This window comes from Borostomias antarcticus, assembly GCF_949987555.1.
Source record: "Borostomias antarcticus genome assembly, chromosome: 2".
In the NCBI taxonomy this organism is placed as follows: domain Eukaryota; kingdom Metazoa; phylum Chordata; class Actinopteri; order Stomiiformes; family Stomiidae; genus Borostomias; species Borostomias antarcticus.
The window spans coordinates 25130382-25149285 of NC_140235.1; the positions used below are offsets into that span (position 1 = coordinate 25130382).

At 51.2% G+C, this 18904-nt stretch overlaps 1 protein-coding gene across 1 annotated transcript in view; it reads left to right on the forward strand.

Annotated features, from left to right (window-relative positions):
• Window positions 1–18904, forward strand: part of lama1 (laminin, alpha 1) — a gene marked incomplete at both ends in the record, with an annotated part of 49276 nt that overhangs the window by 13689 nt on the left and 16683 nt on the right. The window contains 35 exons of the mRNA XM_084453958.1: window positions 220–337; window positions 615–793; window positions 1301–1406; window positions 1548–1705; window positions 1855–1995; window positions 2250–2423; window positions 3054–3155; window positions 3298–3512; window positions 3848–3959; window positions 4167–4277; window positions 5056–5183; window positions 5752–5838; window positions 5939–6150; window positions 7662–7768; window positions 8413–8593; window positions 8694–8830; window positions 9621–9854; window positions 10009–10152; window positions 10459–10638; window positions 10732–10917; window positions 11326–11453; window positions 11600–11720; window positions 11845–11985; window positions 12193–12311; window positions 12900–12989; window positions 13422–13615; window positions 13916–14055; window positions 14209–14307; window positions 14703–14814; window positions 14912–15071; window positions 15277–15487; window positions 16487–16603; window positions 17423–17586; window positions 17961–18060; window positions 18468–18570. Coding sequence (XP_084310084.1) covers window positions 220–337; window positions 615–793; window positions 1301–1406; window positions 1548–1705; window positions 1855–1995; window positions 2250–2423; window positions 3054–3155; window positions 3298–3512; window positions 3848–3959; window positions 4167–4277; window positions 5056–5183; window positions 5752–5838; window positions 5939–6150; window positions 7662–7768; window positions 8413–8593; window positions 8694–8830; window positions 9621–9854; window positions 10009–10152; window positions 10459–10638; window positions 10732–10917; window positions 11326–11453; window positions 11600–11720; window positions 11845–11985; window positions 12193–12311; window positions 12900–12989; window positions 13422–13615; window positions 13916–14055; window positions 14209–14307; window positions 14703–14814; window positions 14912–15071; window positions 15277–15487; window positions 16487–16603; window positions 17423–17586; window positions 17961–18060; window positions 18468–18570 — 5011 coding nt within the window. The remainder of the gene's footprint in view (window positions 1–219; window positions 338–614; window positions 794–1300; window positions 1407–1547; window positions 1706–1854; window positions 1996–2249; window positions 2424–3053; window positions 3156–3297; window positions 3513–3847; window positions 3960–4166; window positions 4278–5055; window positions 5184–5751; window positions 5839–5938; window positions 6151–7661; window positions 7769–8412; window positions 8594–8693; window positions 8831–9620; window positions 9855–10008; window positions 10153–10458; window positions 10639–10731; window positions 10918–11325; window positions 11454–11599; window positions 11721–11844; window positions 11986–12192; window positions 12312–12899; window positions 12990–13421; window positions 13616–13915; window positions 14056–14208; window positions 14308–14702; window positions 14815–14911; window positions 15072–15276; window positions 15488–16486; window positions 16604–17422; window positions 17587–17960; window positions 18061–18467; window positions 18571–18904) is intronic.

Here is an 18904-nt window from a genome sequence, read left to right on the forward strand (position 1 = left end):
TGGTGTCACCTCACACCCAGTAAGGACCTGCTGCAACTTCTGATGTGTGTGTGTGTGTGTGTGTGTGTGTGTGTGTGTGTGTGACTAACACAAACAAGGAAACCAATTTATTCGATCTGTGTGTGTCTGCGTGTGTGTGCGTGCGTGTGTGTCTGCGTGTGTGTGTGTGCGTGCGCATTTCTCCCTAACTCCTCCCTCATCTGCCTCTCGTCCTATCAGAAGCTGCAGTGTGTGTGCGAGCACCATACGTGCGGGAAGAGCTGTAATGAGTGTTGCCCTGGATACCACCAGAAACCCTGGCAGCCGGGAACCCGCTCCATCGGCAACACGTGTGAGAGTGAGTAGGCCCCAGACTTCTACCCCCACCCCGGACGCCTCCCCCAGACCCCTCACCCCCCTTAACCCTGAACAAAGCCAGGAGCTACAGCCGCATGTGTTTCACTTTGAAACCATGCTAAAATCTCTCGTCCGTCCGGAATATCAGTCCTCCAATGGACGTTTACTAGATGGGACAAAGGTTGTGATTGGCACAAACCAATCTCTCAAGTTAGAACGGGTTGGATATATGTACCTACAGTCTTACCGTACACCTTATAATAATCCGTTCCCCCCAGAGTGTAACTGCCACGGCAAGACGGACGACTGCTACCATGACCAGACGGTGGCCGTGCGCCAGCTGAGCCTGGACACGCGGGATCGGCTCCAGGGTGGGGGCGTGTGCGTGGGCTGCGTCAACAACACCGCCGGGGTCAACTGCGAGACCTGCGCCGATGGACACTACAGACCGCACGGGGTAGGGCTGGCCTCCTCACTCCTCCTCCTCCTTCAGACGAATGCTACAGACCGGCCCCCTCTCCTTCTCTCCCTCCCTTCCTCCTCCTCCTCTTCTCCCTCCTTCCTCCTCCCCCTCCAGACAGATACTAAGCTGTCCTCACAGGGTAGAGTAGCCTTCTCTTTATCTCTTCCTCCCTCCCTCCCTCCCTCCTCTCGACCTCACACATCCTTTGTCCACTGAAGGACATTGTATCCCCCCAAACACACACACACACACTACACCCTGCTGTGTTCTTTGTCTTACATTAGACCAATAAACCCTGTGTGTGCGTGTGTGTGCGTGCGTGTGTGCGTGCGTGTGTGCGTGCGTGCGTGCGTGGTCCTGGTGGAGTATAAAGTTCAACCAGGCTGTTGCATCAGTGTGTGTAACACTTGCCTGGTCCTCCACCGGGAGTAGTGCAGCTGTCTGCCTGCTGACGAATGTGTCTCTCACTGTCATGTTTCCTCCGTGTGTGTACATGTGTAGGTGTCTCCCTACGATGATAACCCCTGTAGGGAGTGTAACTGTGACATGCGAGGGTCCGAGTCTCCCGTTTGTATCAGAGATGACAAGCACGCCAAGCCAGAGAAAGGTCAGCACGCACACACACACACACACTCTTTCTCTCTCTCTCTCTCTCTCTCTCTCTCTCTCACGCCCACTCTCTCACCCCTGACAAATTATAATGATGGACTGAATACACATAGCCTGTCTGGTGTGTGTGTGTGTGTAGGTCTGCCGCCAGGCCAGTGTTCGTGTAGGGTGGGCTTCGCCGGTGAACGCTGCGACCGCTGTGCGTTCGGCTACAGAGACTTCCCCCTGTGTACACGCTGCGAGTGCAGCCTGGCAGGCAGCCTCAACATCGACCCCTGCAACGAGTGCATCTGCAAGGTAGGACATGGTCGTGTGTGTGTCTGGCCAACGCCCTGCCACACTGATTGCAGTAATATGTGTGTTCTCAAATGTGTGTGTGTGTTCACCAAACCACGTTCTCGTCTTGACTGTGCGTGTGTGTGTGTGTGTGTGTGTGTGTTCCTCAGGAGAACGTGATGGGGGCCCACTGTGACCTGTGTAAGCTGGGCTACTATAACCTGCAGGGGACCAACCCACAGGGCTGCACGGAGTGCTTCTGTTTCGGAGTGTCTGGAGTGTGTGAGAGCTCGTCCTGGTCCACCTCCCAGGTAACACACACAAATCAAATCAAACTTTATTTGTATAGCGCATTTCATACACAGAGGCAACACAATGCGCTTTACAGAGAGAATTGGAGGGGGCATAGGTCATACCCTACATATTCAAGAGGGAAGCACACACACACACACGCATCATTACAAAAACTACATGCACGCACATCATATACACACACACACACCCCCGTACACGCACATCATGCACACACACACTCTGAAGTGTCTATCCCCCCCTGGTTGTCTAGACGGTGCTCTCCAACGGCTGGCTCCTCCCCTCCACCCAAGCCGTCTCTGTCTACACCGCCCACATCGCCACTGCCGACAACAACAACCTCATTGTCCCTGGCAACGCCTCCTCTGGCCCCGCCTACCGCTACGTTTCCTCGTGGGCGGCGCCCGAGTCCTTCCTGGGGAACAGAGTAAGTCCTCCCTCTCTCTCCATATCTCTCCCCCTCCCCTCTCTCTCTCTCTCTCTCTCTCTCAACAACTCTCTCCCTCTCTCAACATCTCTCTCTCGGTCTCGCAACATCTCTCTCTCGGTCCCTCTCTCTCTCTCTCTCTCTCTCTCTCTCTCTCTCTCAACATCTCTCTCCCTCTCTCAACATCTCTCTCTCTCGGTCCTTCTCTCTCTCTCTCTCTCTCCCCCCCCCTCCTCTCTCTCTCAACATCTCTCTCCCTCTCTCTCAACATCTCTCTCTCGGACCCTCTCTCTCTCTCTCTCCCTCTCCCTCTCCCTCTCCCTCTCCCTCTCCCTCTCCCTCTCCCTCTCCCTCTCCCTCCCTCCCTCCTCTCTTTCTCCCAGGGACGCCAGTAATTCATATCTACCAGGACAGGCAGTGTGTTAATGTGTGCATTAGCGAGGTTGAGCCCATTAGCGGGGTGTGTGTAATTAGCAGCGTGTCTGACAGGCTGAAAGGTGTGCGCTAGCCTCCAGGGATGAGAGCTGCTACAGGAACCAATTATTTCTTTCGTGACCCTCATACATCTCTCCCTCTCCCTCTCTCCATGTGTCCTCTCCTCCCCCTCCTCTCCACCCCTCCCCTCTCCAGCTGGCATCCTATGGAGGTTACCTGAATTACAGCGTGGCCTACGACATCTCCGTTGACAACGAGGACACGACCCTCCCGTCACACTTTGACATCATCATAGAGGTGAGCTCTCGACCCCTGACCTCTGAAAGCTCCAGCCGGCACTCTGACGGTCAACAGGAGAGTGGCAACAGATTTCTCGCTACGAGTAAATACCCGTTTTCCGACCGGTTGTGTGTGTTTGTTTGTTTGTTTGTTTGTCCAGGGTAATGGGCGGAGCCTGCTCCAGAACCCGCCCAGCCAGGTCTTCCTCACGCCGCTGAGGGAGCAGCAGGTTGCCGTGGAGATGGTTGCGGGGGAGTTTGTGGACCTGCTCTCGGGGGGGAGGGTCCAGAGGGACGAGCTGATGGCGGTCCTGGTGGACCTGGCCGGGTTCAGGGTCCGGGCCCACCTCAACAGCTCTGCCCAGGGCGCCATACGGTGAGCTACAGTGGCCCGGGCTGGGTGTCTATAGGCTAGGGAGGCTTCCTCCTCTGCATCTCTATAGGCTGGAGTGACTTCCTCTCCTCTAGGCTGGGCGTCTATAGACAACTGTAGTCTCCTGTCCTCTAGGCTGTGTTTATATAGGCCAGGCTGGTTTCCTTCACTCTGTCTCTATTGCCCTAGTGCCCTCCCCTCTAGGGCACATAGCCATATGGTGAGCTGACAGGCCAGGGGCATGTCTTTATACCCTGGACTGGTTGCCTCAACTGTATGGTTTTGCTTGGCCAGGGGTGTGTCTCAATACTCAGCTGAACCCTCCCTCCCTCCCCCAGGCTCAGTACGGTGTCTCTGGACATGGCGGACCCCAACGCGGCCAACCCCCTCCAGGCCATCATGGTGGAGAACTGTGAGTGCCCCTGGGGCTACGCTGGCACTTCCTGTGAGGTAAACACCCAAGTCACATGACCGAGGAGTGGCTGGTCTGCTGTACTCTGCTGCAGTCACCTCAACATCACTGCCTACCTTAGAAGTACCATTTAGCAGGCTGATTGTGTGTGTGTGTGTGTGTGTGTGTGTGTGTGTGTGTGTGTGTGTGTGTGTGTGTGTGTGTGTGTGTGTGTGTGTGTGTGTGTGTGTGTGTGTGTTTTCCAGTACTGTCTCCCAGGGTTCTACCGTTTGGGAGGCGTCCTGTTTGGAGGGAACTGCCTCCAGTGTGAGTGTAATGACCACGCCTCCCAGTGTGACATCAACGGCGTCTGCCTGGTGAGTCTCCGGCCACTCCTGGCTAGAGTCCTACTGTAGCTCTACCAGACATCAGCAAGCTTTGATTTTATAGCATAGACATATGCTAGACTAGATAGGCCCTGTTACCTGTATAGATATATGCGACTAGATAGGTTTTGTTCACAGTATAGATGTATCACAGATAGCAAGGCTCTGAGGGGTCTTGTGAGTGTCCTCTTCCAGATGTATAGACAGCAGATGTATAGACAGCAGACCATAGGGGCCAGGGGTTGTAGATATATGAGCTCTAGATTATATACTGTTGGCCCGCGTGTGTTTGTGTGGCTTCGGGGGTGTCTGCTGCAGCCAGCACAGCTCCTGTTTAGACAGCAGGGGTCAGGGGTCGTAGATACTGTATACAGGTCCTAGATCTATTGCTGTGTTTGGATTGTAGGGGTCAGAACCACACAGACGTGAGATAGCTGAGGGCCCAGCAGACACCCATGGCACACACGCACACACACACACACACACACACACACACACACACACACACACACAGTAGCCCTGTGACTTTAGGAGTATCAGTGTTATTACTGTATCACCAGACAGACCCCAGACCACCAGGTATGTCTATATACAGATAAATGGATATGTAGCTCCACTCTGCTGCCCTGACACCAGGCTGTTGACCTACGTCTCCTCTCTGAATCTGCTGCCCTTAGAGTTGCTATGGTGTGGGATCTGCCTGTACTGTAATTATGTGTGTGTGTGTGTGTGTGTTCTCTTTGACTCTGTCTCCTTAAATCTTCCCCAGGACTGTACCCACAATACCACTGGGCCCCAATGCGACCAATGCCTTCCCGGTTACTATGGCAATGCCACGGAGGGCACCCCCGAGGACTGCCAGAGATGTGCCTGCCCGCTGACTCTCGACTCCAACAAGTAAGGATCAGATCCCCTCTCTACAGAGGACTAGTAAGGTTTAGATCCCCTCTCTACAGAGGACTACTAAGGTTTAGATCTCCTCTCTACAGAGGACTAGTAAGGTTTAGATCCCCTCTCTACAGAGGACTACTAAGGTTTAGATCTCCTCTCTACAGAGGACTAGTAAGGATCAGATCCCCTCTCTACAGAGGACTAGTAAGGTTTAGATCCCCTCTCTACAGAGGACTACTAAGGTTTAGATCTCCTCTCTACAGAGGACTAGTAAGGTTTAGATCCCCTCTCTACAGAGGGAGGAAGGTTCAGATCCCCTCTCTACAGAGGGAGGAAGGTTCAGATCCCCTCTCTACAGAGGGAGGAAGGTTCAGATCCCCTCTCTACAGAGGGAGGAAGGTTCAGATCCCATTATCTGGTAAGCTCTGGTGGGAACTGGTACCAGACGCACACAAACACTTATGCTGATGATGTCTCCAAACTGGTACAGGTAAATGCTTTGTTATTATTCATGGATTTCTCTGATGGCGTTGTGTTCATGACATCATCATCGTGCGCCTGTGCCCTGTAACAGTTTCAGCCCCACCTGCGTTCTGGAGGAGCCTGGGAAGGCGTCATGTGACCAGTGTCAGCGGGGATACACAGGGACCACCTGCGAGAGGTGAGACCGTCGGCCTATCAGAGGCCGCCCCTTCCTGCGCGCGCTTCCTACTTCCTCTCTCCGGCTACCGCGTACCTGACCTTCTCGCCCCTGACCCCAGGTGTGCCAACGGCTACTACGGCGACCCCACGGTGCCGGGCCAGACATGCAAGCTGTGCGAGTGTAACGGCAATGTGGACCGCCAGGAGGCGGGGCACTGCGACGCCGTGACGGGGGCGTGTCTGAAGTGCGTGGGCCACACCGACGGAAGCCACTGTGAGAGGTGCCAGGACGGCTACTACGGAGACGCCATCACCGCCAAGGACTGCCAGCGTAAGAGATGAGATATGGTGATGATGATGGTGAAGTTGATGATGATGATGATGGTGAAGGTGATGATGATGATGATGATGGAATATGTAGGGGTGGGACCTATGCCCACCCCCCATTGCTCTCTGTGAAGTGCATTGTGTTGCCTCTGTGCATGAAATGCGCTATACAAATAAAGTTTGATTTGATGATGATAAGGAGGAGGTCTATGAGAGGAAATTCAAGATTCAAGATCAACTTTAATGTTCCACAAATGGAAAATTTGGCTTGGGCTTTCCCCCATGCTGCAGCCGTAAAACACATCACCAAGCATTCACATATACAAAAAAGTGCAAGTGCCCTTGTTCTTCCATACAAACTTAAGTATGAAATACAAATAGGCCTTCAATGTGAGGACATCCCTATAAGGACAATAATATCCTCGTTTCTCCTGGTTGTCACTGCTTAATTTGCTGCTTTTTCAAAGGTTTACTGACACAGGGATAAATTCAATCGTATATCTATTTAGTCTGCAGCGAGGAACCCTGAACCTCCTCCCAGAGAGAAGTAGCTGGTACTCAGAGTGCAGAAGGTGGGAGGGGTCAGTACTATCTTATTGGCTTGCCTGAGGGTCGCCTGTTTGTAGGTAGACTGCAGGGATGGGTGATCCTTTGCTCCTATAATCTTCCATGCAGTTTGCATCAGTCGGACTAGCTTGGACTTCAGTTGCGCTGAATGATTACCAGACCAAGTTGTGATGCCATATCTGATAAGGCTTAACTTTTGGTCAACACCGTGGACAAATTCTACCTCCTCAGCTTGCTACAGTTGCCACAATCACACACACACACACACACAGACAGCTCTGTTCCTCCCAGCCTTGGAGTCCGATAAACAGCCCAGTAGAGAAGAGAGGAGCGTGGAGAGGCCTGTGTGTTTGGTATACTGGGTTTACAGCCTGTTCTAGACAGGTCACACTGACTGCAGTCAAGAGATAGGAGAGGAGACAGGAGAGAGGGGTAGGAGACAGGAGAGACAGGAGAGGCAGGTAGGAGACAGGAAAGGAGGTAGGAGCAGAGAAGCGGTAGGAGAGAGCTGGGGTCTGCTCCAGGACTTTTTGGCGCCATGCTTACAGATTATATCTGACCCCTGATCCCGTCAAAAGTGTCCTCTGGTCAGGGTCAGAGATGTCCAGATGTGGCTCAGGTTTCAGCAGTTGGAAGATCAGATTAGGATATGGCTAACATTGTTTTTGTAAAGTCTTGTTTAACAAGACTAGTCCCTATAGATAAACCTGAGAAGATATAGACATCTAGTGGACAGGTCCTCACCACTTACTACCTCCTCTCTGGATAGGAACATTTTCTGTGTGTGCGTGTTTGTGTCTGTGCGTGTTTGTGTGTGTTTGTGTCTGTGTGTGTTTGTGTCTGTGTGTGTATGTCTGTGCGTGTGTGTCTGTGTATGTGTGTGTGTGCGTGTTTGTGTCTCGGGGTTTGTCTGTGTGTGACCACCTCTCTCTCCCCCTCTGTCTGTAGCCTGCAGTTGCCACGGTAACGGCTCCATCTCCGGGCTGTGCGAGGCTGAGACGGGGCGGTGCGGCTGCAAGGCCAACGTGGCCGGAGACAAGTGTGACCGCTGTCAGGTACGAGGGGGGGGACAAGTGTGACCGCTGTCAAGTACGCGGGGGGGGACAAGTGTGACCGCTGTCAGGTACGAGGGGGGGGACAAGTGTGACCGCTGTCAGGTACGAGGGGGGGGACAAGTGTGACCGCTGTCAGGTACGCGGGGGGGACAAGTGTGACCGCTGTCAGGTACGCTGGGGGGACGGGTTGAGAGACGAGGGGAGGGGAGAGGTTTCAGGTTGTCATAACTCCGGTCTCCACTGGGATCTGACGTTTTCCCGACGTTCCCGCCAGGTCCAGTTTGTGGAGCAGTGGTGCAGTGTGGGTAGTTTCAGACTGTCTTCCCAGTTGGTGGAGCAGTGGTGCAGTGTGGGTAGTTTCAGACTGTTTTCCCAGTTGGTGGTGCAGTGTGGGTAAAGTCCCAAACCCACAGTAGTGGGAAATATGTTTTGACGTCAACGTAACGTGCTGTCGCAAGTGCTGTCCCGTTCCTTTTTACACCACTTTGAGCGCTTGCAGCCTCTTGCACTCAACCACTTAACTAGGTGACATCAATAAGTCTGTGAGGGTTCAGGGCTTGAGGGTTTAGGGAGGACATTGGGATTGGGCCCTGGTTTGTGGTGCAGTGTGGGTAGTTTGACTGTCCTCCTGGTTTGCGTTCCAGGTGGGCTTCCATGGCCTGCTGGCGGGGGAGGGCTGTGTGGCTTGCAACTGCAGCCAATCAGGTTCTCTCTCAGAGTCATGTGACGAAGAGGGCCGGTGCCAGTGCATCGAGGGCGTGGCCGGGGACAAGTGCGACCGCTGTCACCATGGCTACTACAACTACCAGACCAATGGCTGCACCAGTAAGAACTGACCAGAAATTTCTCTCTAAAATGATTCCATTTCAAGGTACAATGATGAAACTAAAAGCCCCCCCCCCTCTCTCCCCTCCTCTCCCTTCAGAGTGTGACTGTGCCCATACCCATGGCAACTGTAACCCGGCGACAGGGGAGTGTATCTGCCCCCCCCACACACAGGGGGAGAAGTGTGAGAAGTGTGAGGAGGGGTTCTGGGGTCTGGACCCCGTCAATGGCTGCAAGGTAACCCCCACCCACCAGATTCAGATTCTGATCCAAGTCTCTCATACTGAGCAACAGGAAGTTGTCGTCCCCCACCCAGCGACTGCCAAAGGGGGGGATGGGGGCTTTAAGTTGGTTGCCGTCACGTTGAGAGTGTCAAGTCAGTCAGTCTGTCATTCCCCCCGTAGTACCAAACTCCACCACAAAAGGGGCGCCTTTTCAATGCATTTTTCCATTGACAAGTACATTTTGATTTTTTTTTTAAATATATTTTTTAGGGCTTTTCAGCTTTAATGGACAGGACAGTTGAGAGACAGGAAATGTGGGAGAGAGAGAGGGGAGGACATGCGGCACAGGACCCGAGCAGGGAATCGAACCCGGGTCCGCCGCGCGAAGGACTAGCCTTCATATGGGGCGCACCTTACCCGGTGACCTACTGGGGCGCCCCCTACATTTAGATTTTTACAAAAACTATGCTTGGTGTCTCAGTATAGTCGCAGGCAAGTTTACTTGGGAAACTTTGTACTTTCTACATCTGCAGAGGGCAGAGCTTGAGTTAATAGCCCTAGATATGTCTGTATTTCAATGTTCATTATATTGGACTGAAGACCATACAGGTGCATGGACTTGTTTGCCCACTAGATGGAGGCATTGAGTAGGGGGTGTGTGTGGAGGGGGGCGTGGAGGTCCCAGAGTCAGTGAGTGGCAGGGGGCTTGTTACCACAAGGGAGCATGCATAATGGGTGAGGGACAACATGTTTGCATGTGTACGGTACTTATTTGAAAAATGTCCTGATGTCTTCCTGTTTAGTCATGTGACTGCAGTGCGGCGGGTAGCTCCTCCCCCCAGTGCGACCTGGCCAGCGGCCTGTGTCCGTGCAGGGAGGAGTTCTCAGGGCAGATGTGTGGCACCTGCGCCATGGGCTACCGGGGCTTCCCAGAATGCACACCGTGCAACTGCAACGTGAACGGAACCAGGGCGGAGTTCTGTGACCCGGAGCTGGAAGTGTGTAGCTGCCAGGAGGACGGGGCCTGTGTCTGCAAGGTGTGATATGCATGTGTGTGTGTGTGTGTGTGTGTGTGTGATATGCATGTGTGTGTGTGTGTGTGTGTGTGTGTGTGTGTGTGAGAGAGAGAGCGTCAAACTGTGGTGGGTTGATCAATCAAACAAAGTGTTATGTTTTCCTCATGTCCTCCAGGCCAACGTGGGTGGAGCAGGCTGTGATGAGTGTGTGTTGGGGACGTTCGGCCTGTCAGGGGTCAACCCTGCGGGCTGCAGCCCCTGCTACTGCTCCGGGGTCTCCTCCCTCTGTGAGGAGCTGGGTGGGCTCGTCAGGGTGCCGGTACGTACACATCATCACCCTCAACCTTTAGCTAACCTTAACACAACCTTCCGATAACCATAGCACAAACGTCAGATAACCATATCACAACCTTCAGACAACCATATCAGTATGTTATTAGTAGTCTACCCTCAGTCTCGGGGGGGGGGGGGGGGGGGGGGGGCCTTCACAGCTGCCAGACTAGTTCCTAATCTGCTTCCTGTGTGCTGGGCCATGCTCAAGGACAGAACATTTAGTTCAGGCACATGGAGGGACAGCCGAGGCCATGTTATTTATGTTAGTGTGTGTGTGTGTGTGTGTGTGTAGATCACGCTGGGTGTGGATCCAGAGCTGCTGCGTGTGGTGAGCCAGAGTGACCTGCAGGGTTCAGTGGAGGGTGTCTTCCAGAAGGGGGCAGACATGATGCTGGACACCAGAGAAATACACACACCCACCCTGGCTGGACCCTACTACTGGAGACTGCCCCGACACTACCAGGGGAACAAGGTACACACACACACACACACAGACACACACCCATACCCTCAGTATACCCTAATCTCTCAGTCCATATTGACCAATCCCTGCCTTCCCCCTCAGCTGCTGTCCTATGGCGGGAGGTTGTCCTATTCTGTGGCGTTCTATGCGATGAACGGGGCGGGGCTGGCCAATGATGAGCCACAAGTGCTGATGAGTGGCGGGCACCTGAAGAAGCTGGTCATCTACACGGATATCGTCGCCCCCGACAACAGTGTCTGGACACGCCAGGACGTGCCCCTGACTGAGGTACTAGACAGACACTGATCAATAATCTGATCAGCCTTGATTGAGGTAGACAGGCCAGTATCACCGTCACATATAACTTGATCTGATCAATAATCTGACCACTTACTTACAACTAGAAGCTTCCAGAGTAGAATACGACGCAATGAACGGCTTCTGTTTCTGACTGCAGTCCAGGCTCTACACATTACTTACACTAACACTACTGACATGACTTTGACAAGTCCATGGTAGCATTGTAGCCATTCTTGGAATCCAGTTGAAAAAGCAAATTCTTGGGATCCAAGTAGCCCCCTAAATGTGTTATTTTCACAACTTTTGGCTCATTATCACGCGTTGCGTGTGTACTGGCCTGCGCTCACAGCTGAGCTTCCTAACTGACGTTCCCCCTGTCCGCCTCTCCTCCTCCAGCACACCTGGAAATACTTCAACTCTGTCTCAGAGAAGGCGGTGAGACACACCGACTTCCTGTCTGTCCTCGGCAACGTAGAGTACATCATCGTCAAGGCCTCCTATGGGACAGAGATGCAGCAGAGCCGGTCAGCACACACACACGCACGCACCACACACCGCACACACACACACACCGCACACACACACGCACACACACGCACACACACACACGTGCACACACACAGTACACGTTTAGGTAGATGTGTGTCTGATGATCAGTGTTTTCCTCCAGGATCTCCAACATCACCATGGACACATCATTGGATGTGGAGGAGGGGTCAGAGGAGGGGGAGGTGGCCAGGCTCATAGAGACCTGTGAATGTCCTACAGGCTACGCTGGACTGTCCTGCCAGGTACACACACACACACAAACATACAAACACCCACACCCAAATATGTACTCACTCACACACTCCGGGTGTATTCTCTATTCTATTGGTCAGTGTTAACCCCTCCCCCTGGTGCTGTACCCAATAGGAGTGTGTGCCGGGGTTTTACCGCCAGCCGGTGTCGGAGCTGGACGTGCGCATGGGGAAGAGGCCCCTCCTCCAGCCCTGCGTTCCCTGCCGCTGCAACAACCACAGCCAGGCTTGTGACATGGAGACTGGGGAATGCCAGGTAACACACACATACACACACACACGCTCACTCATACACACACGCACAGACACACACAACTTTATTAGTTACAACGGTAAAATGTTACAACGGTAATAAGTTACAACGGTAAAAATAACAGATTCATATTCATTCAGGCTGATTAACTGTATTTAATGTCTGTCTCATCTACTGTAATATGACAGGTGTGTTTGTTTTGCCTCTCAGGGCTGCCAGCACCACACAGCCGGGAGGCACTGTGACGTGTGTGCCCCAGGGCACTATGGGAATGTGACGGGCTCGGTCAGGGACTGCTCCCTGTGTGCCTGCCCTTTCAAAGAGAACAGGTACACCTGACCTGCATCTCTGTTACACCTGCATCTCTGTTACACCTGCATCTCTGTTACACCTTCATCTTTGTTACACCCGCATCTCTGTTTCATCTGCATCTCTGTTACACCTTCATCTCTGTTACATCTCCATCTCTGTTACACCTCTCTCTCTGGTGTACCTGCTTCTCTGTTACACCTCCATCTCTGTTACATCTCCATCTCTGTTACACCTTCATCTCTGTTACACCTGCATCCCTGTTACATCTCCATCCCTGTTACGCCTTCATCTCTGTTACACCTGCATGTTACACCTGCATCCCTGTTACACCTGGATGCTACATCTGCACCTCTGTTACCCTTCTGTTACACCTCCATCTGAGAGGCATACTGTATTTGATTAGAGAGTTTCAGTCATTCAGTAGACATTGCGTATTATAGGGTGTGTGTACCCTTTGTGTGTACCCTGGAGGTAGTGCTAGGGTTACTATGAACGTGTGTGTGTGTGTGTGTGTGTGTGTGTGTGTGTGTGTGTGTGTGTGTGTGTGTGTGTGTGTGTGTGTGTGTGTCGTGTGTGGCGTGTGTGGCGCGTGTGTGTGTGTGTAGTTTCAGTCCTACGTGTGCCCTGGAGGGAGTGGCTGGAGATTTCCGCTGTAACGCCTGTCAGCCTGGCTACGAGGGACGCTACTGTGAGAGGTCAGAGGTCACACTACAAATAATAACCATCACGCAATGACACAATACCTACATACTATCACACAATCACACAATACTTACATACTATCACACAGTACCTAAATACTATCAAACAATACCTAAATACAGTACTACCACACAATCATATAATACCTAAATACTATCACACAATACATATATACTATCACACGATCACACAATACATATATACTATCACACGATCACACAATACATATATACTCTCACACGATCACACAATACCTACATACTATCACACAATAACCTTGTCACTATCACATAATGACATACAGCTGTAGATATCAAACTACCAACATTTTACCTTCCAGCATCCAGCAGGAAATGTCTCCACGTCTGACAGAGCACTCCATCTCTCCCCCCCAACCCCTCCTCTCCCTTTCCCTCTCTCCCCAGCTGTTCGGTGGGTTACTACGGCAACCCCTCGGTGATTGGCGGCCGGTGCGAGCGGTGTCAGTGCAGCGTCGCCGGCTCGCTCCACGCCGCGTGCAACGTCCTGACCGGCCAGTGTGAGTGCAGGAGCGGGGTCAGGGGTCAGCGCTGTGACCAGTGTCAGGAGAGACACATCCTGGAGGGAGACCAGTGTTTCTGTGAGTGTCCCCGGCTCCACGCACATGCGCAGTTACACACACACACACACACACACACACACACACACACAAACAAACACGGACGCAATGCCCTTCACACACACACAGACGCACACACACACACACAGACGCAATGCCCTCACACACACACACACACACATAGAGACACACATGGACGGACGGACACACACACACACACAGAGGCAAAGACAGGCACACAAACCACACATACGTACACACACACGGACACACAAACTAACTTACTTAATGCATAAAACCAAAATCCCCCCCTTCCCCCAGCGTGTGATGATGAGTGCACAGGGACGCTGCTGGACGACCTGGACGCGGTGGAGCGGAAGCTGTCTGTGAACCTGAGCGGGGTCGTCCTGGCGCCCTACAGCGTCCTGGTCTCCCTGGAGAACGACACGAGAGACGTGCAGGTGAGACGTCAGGGCCCTCCCGGGTACCCCGATGCCCCCTCGCTGTCTGGACTTCATATAGCTTCAGCATATAGCTTAAGGCCTCCGGAGTCTCTCCTCATCTCTGGTCTCTCTTCTCCTCATCTCTCCGCTGGTCGCTGTCCTCTCCTCTAGTCCCTGTTGTCATGGGAGAGCAGCCCAGCCTATCACCTGATCAGAGCGGAGGAGCAGCTGACCAACTTGAGCAGGAGCATGGATGCTCTACTCCAGGAGGTATCTACTTGTCTCTTCTCTACTCTACTCTGCTCTACTATGTTCTGCTCTGCTTTACTCTACTACTCTGCTATGCTATGCTCTACACTACTTGACTACTCTGCTATGCTATGCTATGCTATGCTATGCTATGCTATGCTATTCTCTACTCTGCTATGCTGTACTTATCTGTGCTATGCTGTGCTGTTCTGTGCAATGCTATTCTCTACTCTGCTATGCTATGCTATGCTATGCTATGCTATGCTATGCTATGCTATGCTATGCTCTACTATGCTATGCTGTGCTATGCTATGCTATGCTATGCTGTACTCTGGTACTTCTTAGAAGTGGGCTCTATGATACAGGCTGTATTTCAGTGATTGCTGGTCTCAAACACCTGTGTTCTGATTGACCAGGCCAACCGTCTGTCAGCTGAGGTGGAGGAGGTGGGCCGGTCTACTAACCACAGTCTTACCAAGGGTGCACTGCTCCTTGAGAACATCAGCAACATCCACACGAACATACATGGTGGGTAAAAGTCATCAACTATAACAACAATAACAATAATAACGTCATATGGCATGATGCAAACCTCGCAAAATTGTTCCAATCCTGATTGGCCCAGCTCTAGCAGAGGAGGCGGGGCGTCTGAACAGGACAGAGGAGGAGGAGGAGCTTGGCAAAGCCAATCACACACGTCTGCTGGAACAGGCGGAATCCATGTTAGAAACCATCCGGAAGGTCGACCTCACCCCCTGCAACAACACCGTTGCTAAGGAACACAGGTCAGGCATGGATCACATGACATCTCTCTCTCGAACTTGATTTACTTCTATTCATTAAAGTAACACTGAGAAGCTTGTGACGAAACTCTTCACAGTCTAGTCTAGGGTTGCTAGTCTTGCTACCAGGACTTTCTTCTATCTAGAATTGACTGTATAACATGTTTAAAGTGAAAGGTTGTGAGGTGTCTGTGTTCCTCCTCCTCAGTGCTGCAGAGCTTCTCCTACAGAAGTTGCAGGCAGACCTGCAGGAGCCCCAGGAGGCGCTGGAGAGTCAGGTCCAGGAGGTGGCCTCCTCCCTGGCCACGCACACACAGCAGCTAGAGGGCGCTCACACCCTCCTCGCCTCCGCCAGGGACCACGTCAACCACACAAACACTCTGCTGGGAGGCATACACACCAACCTGGGACACTACCAGGTCTCTATACATTGCAACCTTCACACTGGGACCGCATGCTGGACTCTACTGGGACATATACCATACTAGATCATTATACTGTAGCATACTAGATCAGTACAATCTAGACTACACCAACCTACCACTAGACTACACCAACCTAGACCACTAGACTATACCAACCTAAACCACTAGATGGACGACACCAACCTAGACCACTAGACTACACCAACCTAGACCACTAGACTACACCAACCTAGACCACTAGACTACACCAACCTAAACCACTAGATGGACGACACCAACCTAAACCACTAGATGGACGACACCAACCTAGACCACTAGACTACACCAACCTAGACCACTAGATGGACTACACCAACCTAGACCACTAGACTACACCAACCTAGACCACTAGACTACACCAACCTAAACCACTAGATGGACGACACCAACCTAGACCACTAGACTACACCAACCTAGACCACTAGACTACACCAACCTAGACCACTAGACTACACCAACCTAAACCACTAGATGGACGACACCAACCTAAACCACTAGATGGACGACACCAACCTAGACCACTAGACTACACCAACCTAAACCACTAGATGGACGACACCAACCTAGACCACTAGATGGACGACACCAACCTAGACCACTAGACTACACCAACCTAAACCACTAGATGGACAACACCAACCTAGACCACTAGACTACACCAACCTAAACCACTAGATGGACGACACCAACCTAGACCACTAGACTACACCAACCTAGACCACTAGACTACACCAACCTAGACCACTAGACTACACCAACCTAAACCACTAGATGGACTACACCAACCTAGACCACTAGACTACACCAACCTAAACCACAGCAAATGTTGGAACTGATTACAACCAGTTATCTATGAACTAGATGTCTAGATGGACTTTAAAGTCCTCATTCTGTGTGTGTGCGTGTGTGCGTGCGTGCGTGTGTGCGTGTGTGTGTGCGCATGCATGTATGTAGAGCATGCAGAAGAACGTGAGTAGGATGAACCAGACTGTGGAGCAGCAGTTGGAGGAGAGTCAGGAGATCCTGGCTGAGGTTGTGGACCTGACCCAGGACCTCAGCAACATGACCTCTGTAAGAAACAACATTACCTCCTGTACACAGGACACACACATGATGAATACACAACAATACACACATGGCATATGTAACACACATGATATATACATGATACAAACATGACACATTATATGCAAGATATAAACATGATACATACATGACACACACAGTACATTAAACGAGTAGTAAAGGGAAATCATTTTATGAAATCCATTGACTTGTATTGAGCGACCATTGTAGATGTGTAGATCAATCCGCAGAGGGGATTCTGAAGCGGAATTACTTATGGTAGCTATTGTTATTGTTTATGTTGCTAGGCTACCTAGTTTGCGGAAGTTTACACACGTATGTGCTGCGACTAAATAGTTCTATGCTAAATATTTAAAAAAGCCTTTCCAGATTAACAAGAATCTTACTTTATGGCGGATTATATGTCAGAACGCCAACTAACACCTCGTGAGTTTCTTGTCTTTGAAATTGAGAGTTTAACATTTTTCAACACGATTTTTTCAAGGTGCCCACCCACATCCATTGTATGACCAAAACGGTGGTAGAGCAATTATCAGACTTTCTCAAAAGTGCTAGTTTTGTCAACGTTTTGATCTGAACCATTGTATATGATCATAAGTAACCTTAAAACAGGACTAAACATGCATTTTCCCTTTACTACTCCTTTAACATAAAAATGACATGATAAACCATGCCTCGTACACGATACAAGACACACGTAAAATATTTACATCAAACCATTGAGAGAATAGAAATCAAACTGACCCCAACCCTGCCTGGTGGTAGTGAGAGCTCACGGGGTGCGTATGTTTTGTGCGCCTGCAGCAGCTGGAGGTGTCGAGGGAGCAAGTGCAACAGTGCCGTCCCATGATGAGGAAGCACGTGGACGGCCTGGTGATGGAGCTGAGGAGCAAAGACGCTCTGGAGCTGGTGTACCGGGCCGAGGACCACGCTCATAACCTCAGCAAGCAGGCAGTAGTGCTCCAGAGGTACGCGCCTGTGTGTGTGTGTGTGTGTGTGTGTGTGTGTGTGTGTGTGTTTGTTTTTATTGTTTTAAGTTTTGCTCTCTAAACTAAGGCCTCTCTTAATCTAGTCTTGTGTGCCTCATCCATAGTTAATTTGGTGTGGGTATCTAGTTTTGAAGCTAACCTGGTGTGTGTGTGTGTGTGTGTGTGTGTGTGTGTGTGTGTGTGTGTGTGTGTGTGTGTGTGTGTGTGTGTGTGTGTGTGTGTGTGTGTGTGTGTGTGTGTGTGTGTGTGTGTGTGTGTGTGTGTGTGTGTGTGTGTGTGTGTGTGTGTGTGTGTGTGTGTGTGTGTGTGTGTAGTTATATGTCAGAGGTGCGTAACGCATCCCTGAACGGCAGCATTGCAGCTCATGCCAACAGCGACATCAGAGCAGACATCAAGACCGCAGAGGAGACCGCCCTGCTGGCCAACATGACTGCTAGCCAGGCACTCAACATGGTAACGCATGCATCATCATGACATCACCACTGCACAATCACAACATCACAACTACATCATCACTACATCACCACTGCATAATCACAACATCATCACTACATAATCACTACATCATCACTGCATAATCACGACATCATCACTACATAATCAGCACTGCATCACAACTACATCATCACTACATCATCACTGCATAACCACAACATCATCACTACATAATCAGCACTACATCACCACTACATCATCACTGCATAATCATCACCACTACATCATACTACATCATCACTATTGTATCATCAACTTGCTCTCAGCATGGTTTACTTATTTTAACAGTATCAAAACGTTTGTTATTGGTGCCTTACTGTGTGTGTGTGTGTGTGTGTGTGTGTGTGTGTGTGTGTGTATTTTAGACGGTCCAATCAGAGCAGTCCCTGACAGAGTTGGGCAGAGAGGCAATCAAGCGCAGCACTGGCATTCTGGGTCAGAGCCTGGCTCTCAACAACACAACCGAGGGTAAGGAGAGACACACACACATTCACACACCTTGATCACCAACGAGTTACACCCAGGGCTAATGCTGCGTCCCATTTGGCCCGGGAAGTCGTGACGAGATACTACTCGCAGTTTTACCTGGAACGCCCCTCTCCACTCGTGAACTCGTACCACTCAACCCTGCCCCCAGTTCGCTCTGAGAACAAGATGCCTGTGTAACTGAGTGAAACTTAAGTAATACTGTTTTATTTAGCATTTCTGTCTTATTTGTGTCTCATTAAATGAGTCATGCACACAGTATTCCCCAACTGTTCTCTGAGAACATGTTCACTACCTCTTTTGTATGCCTCAAATA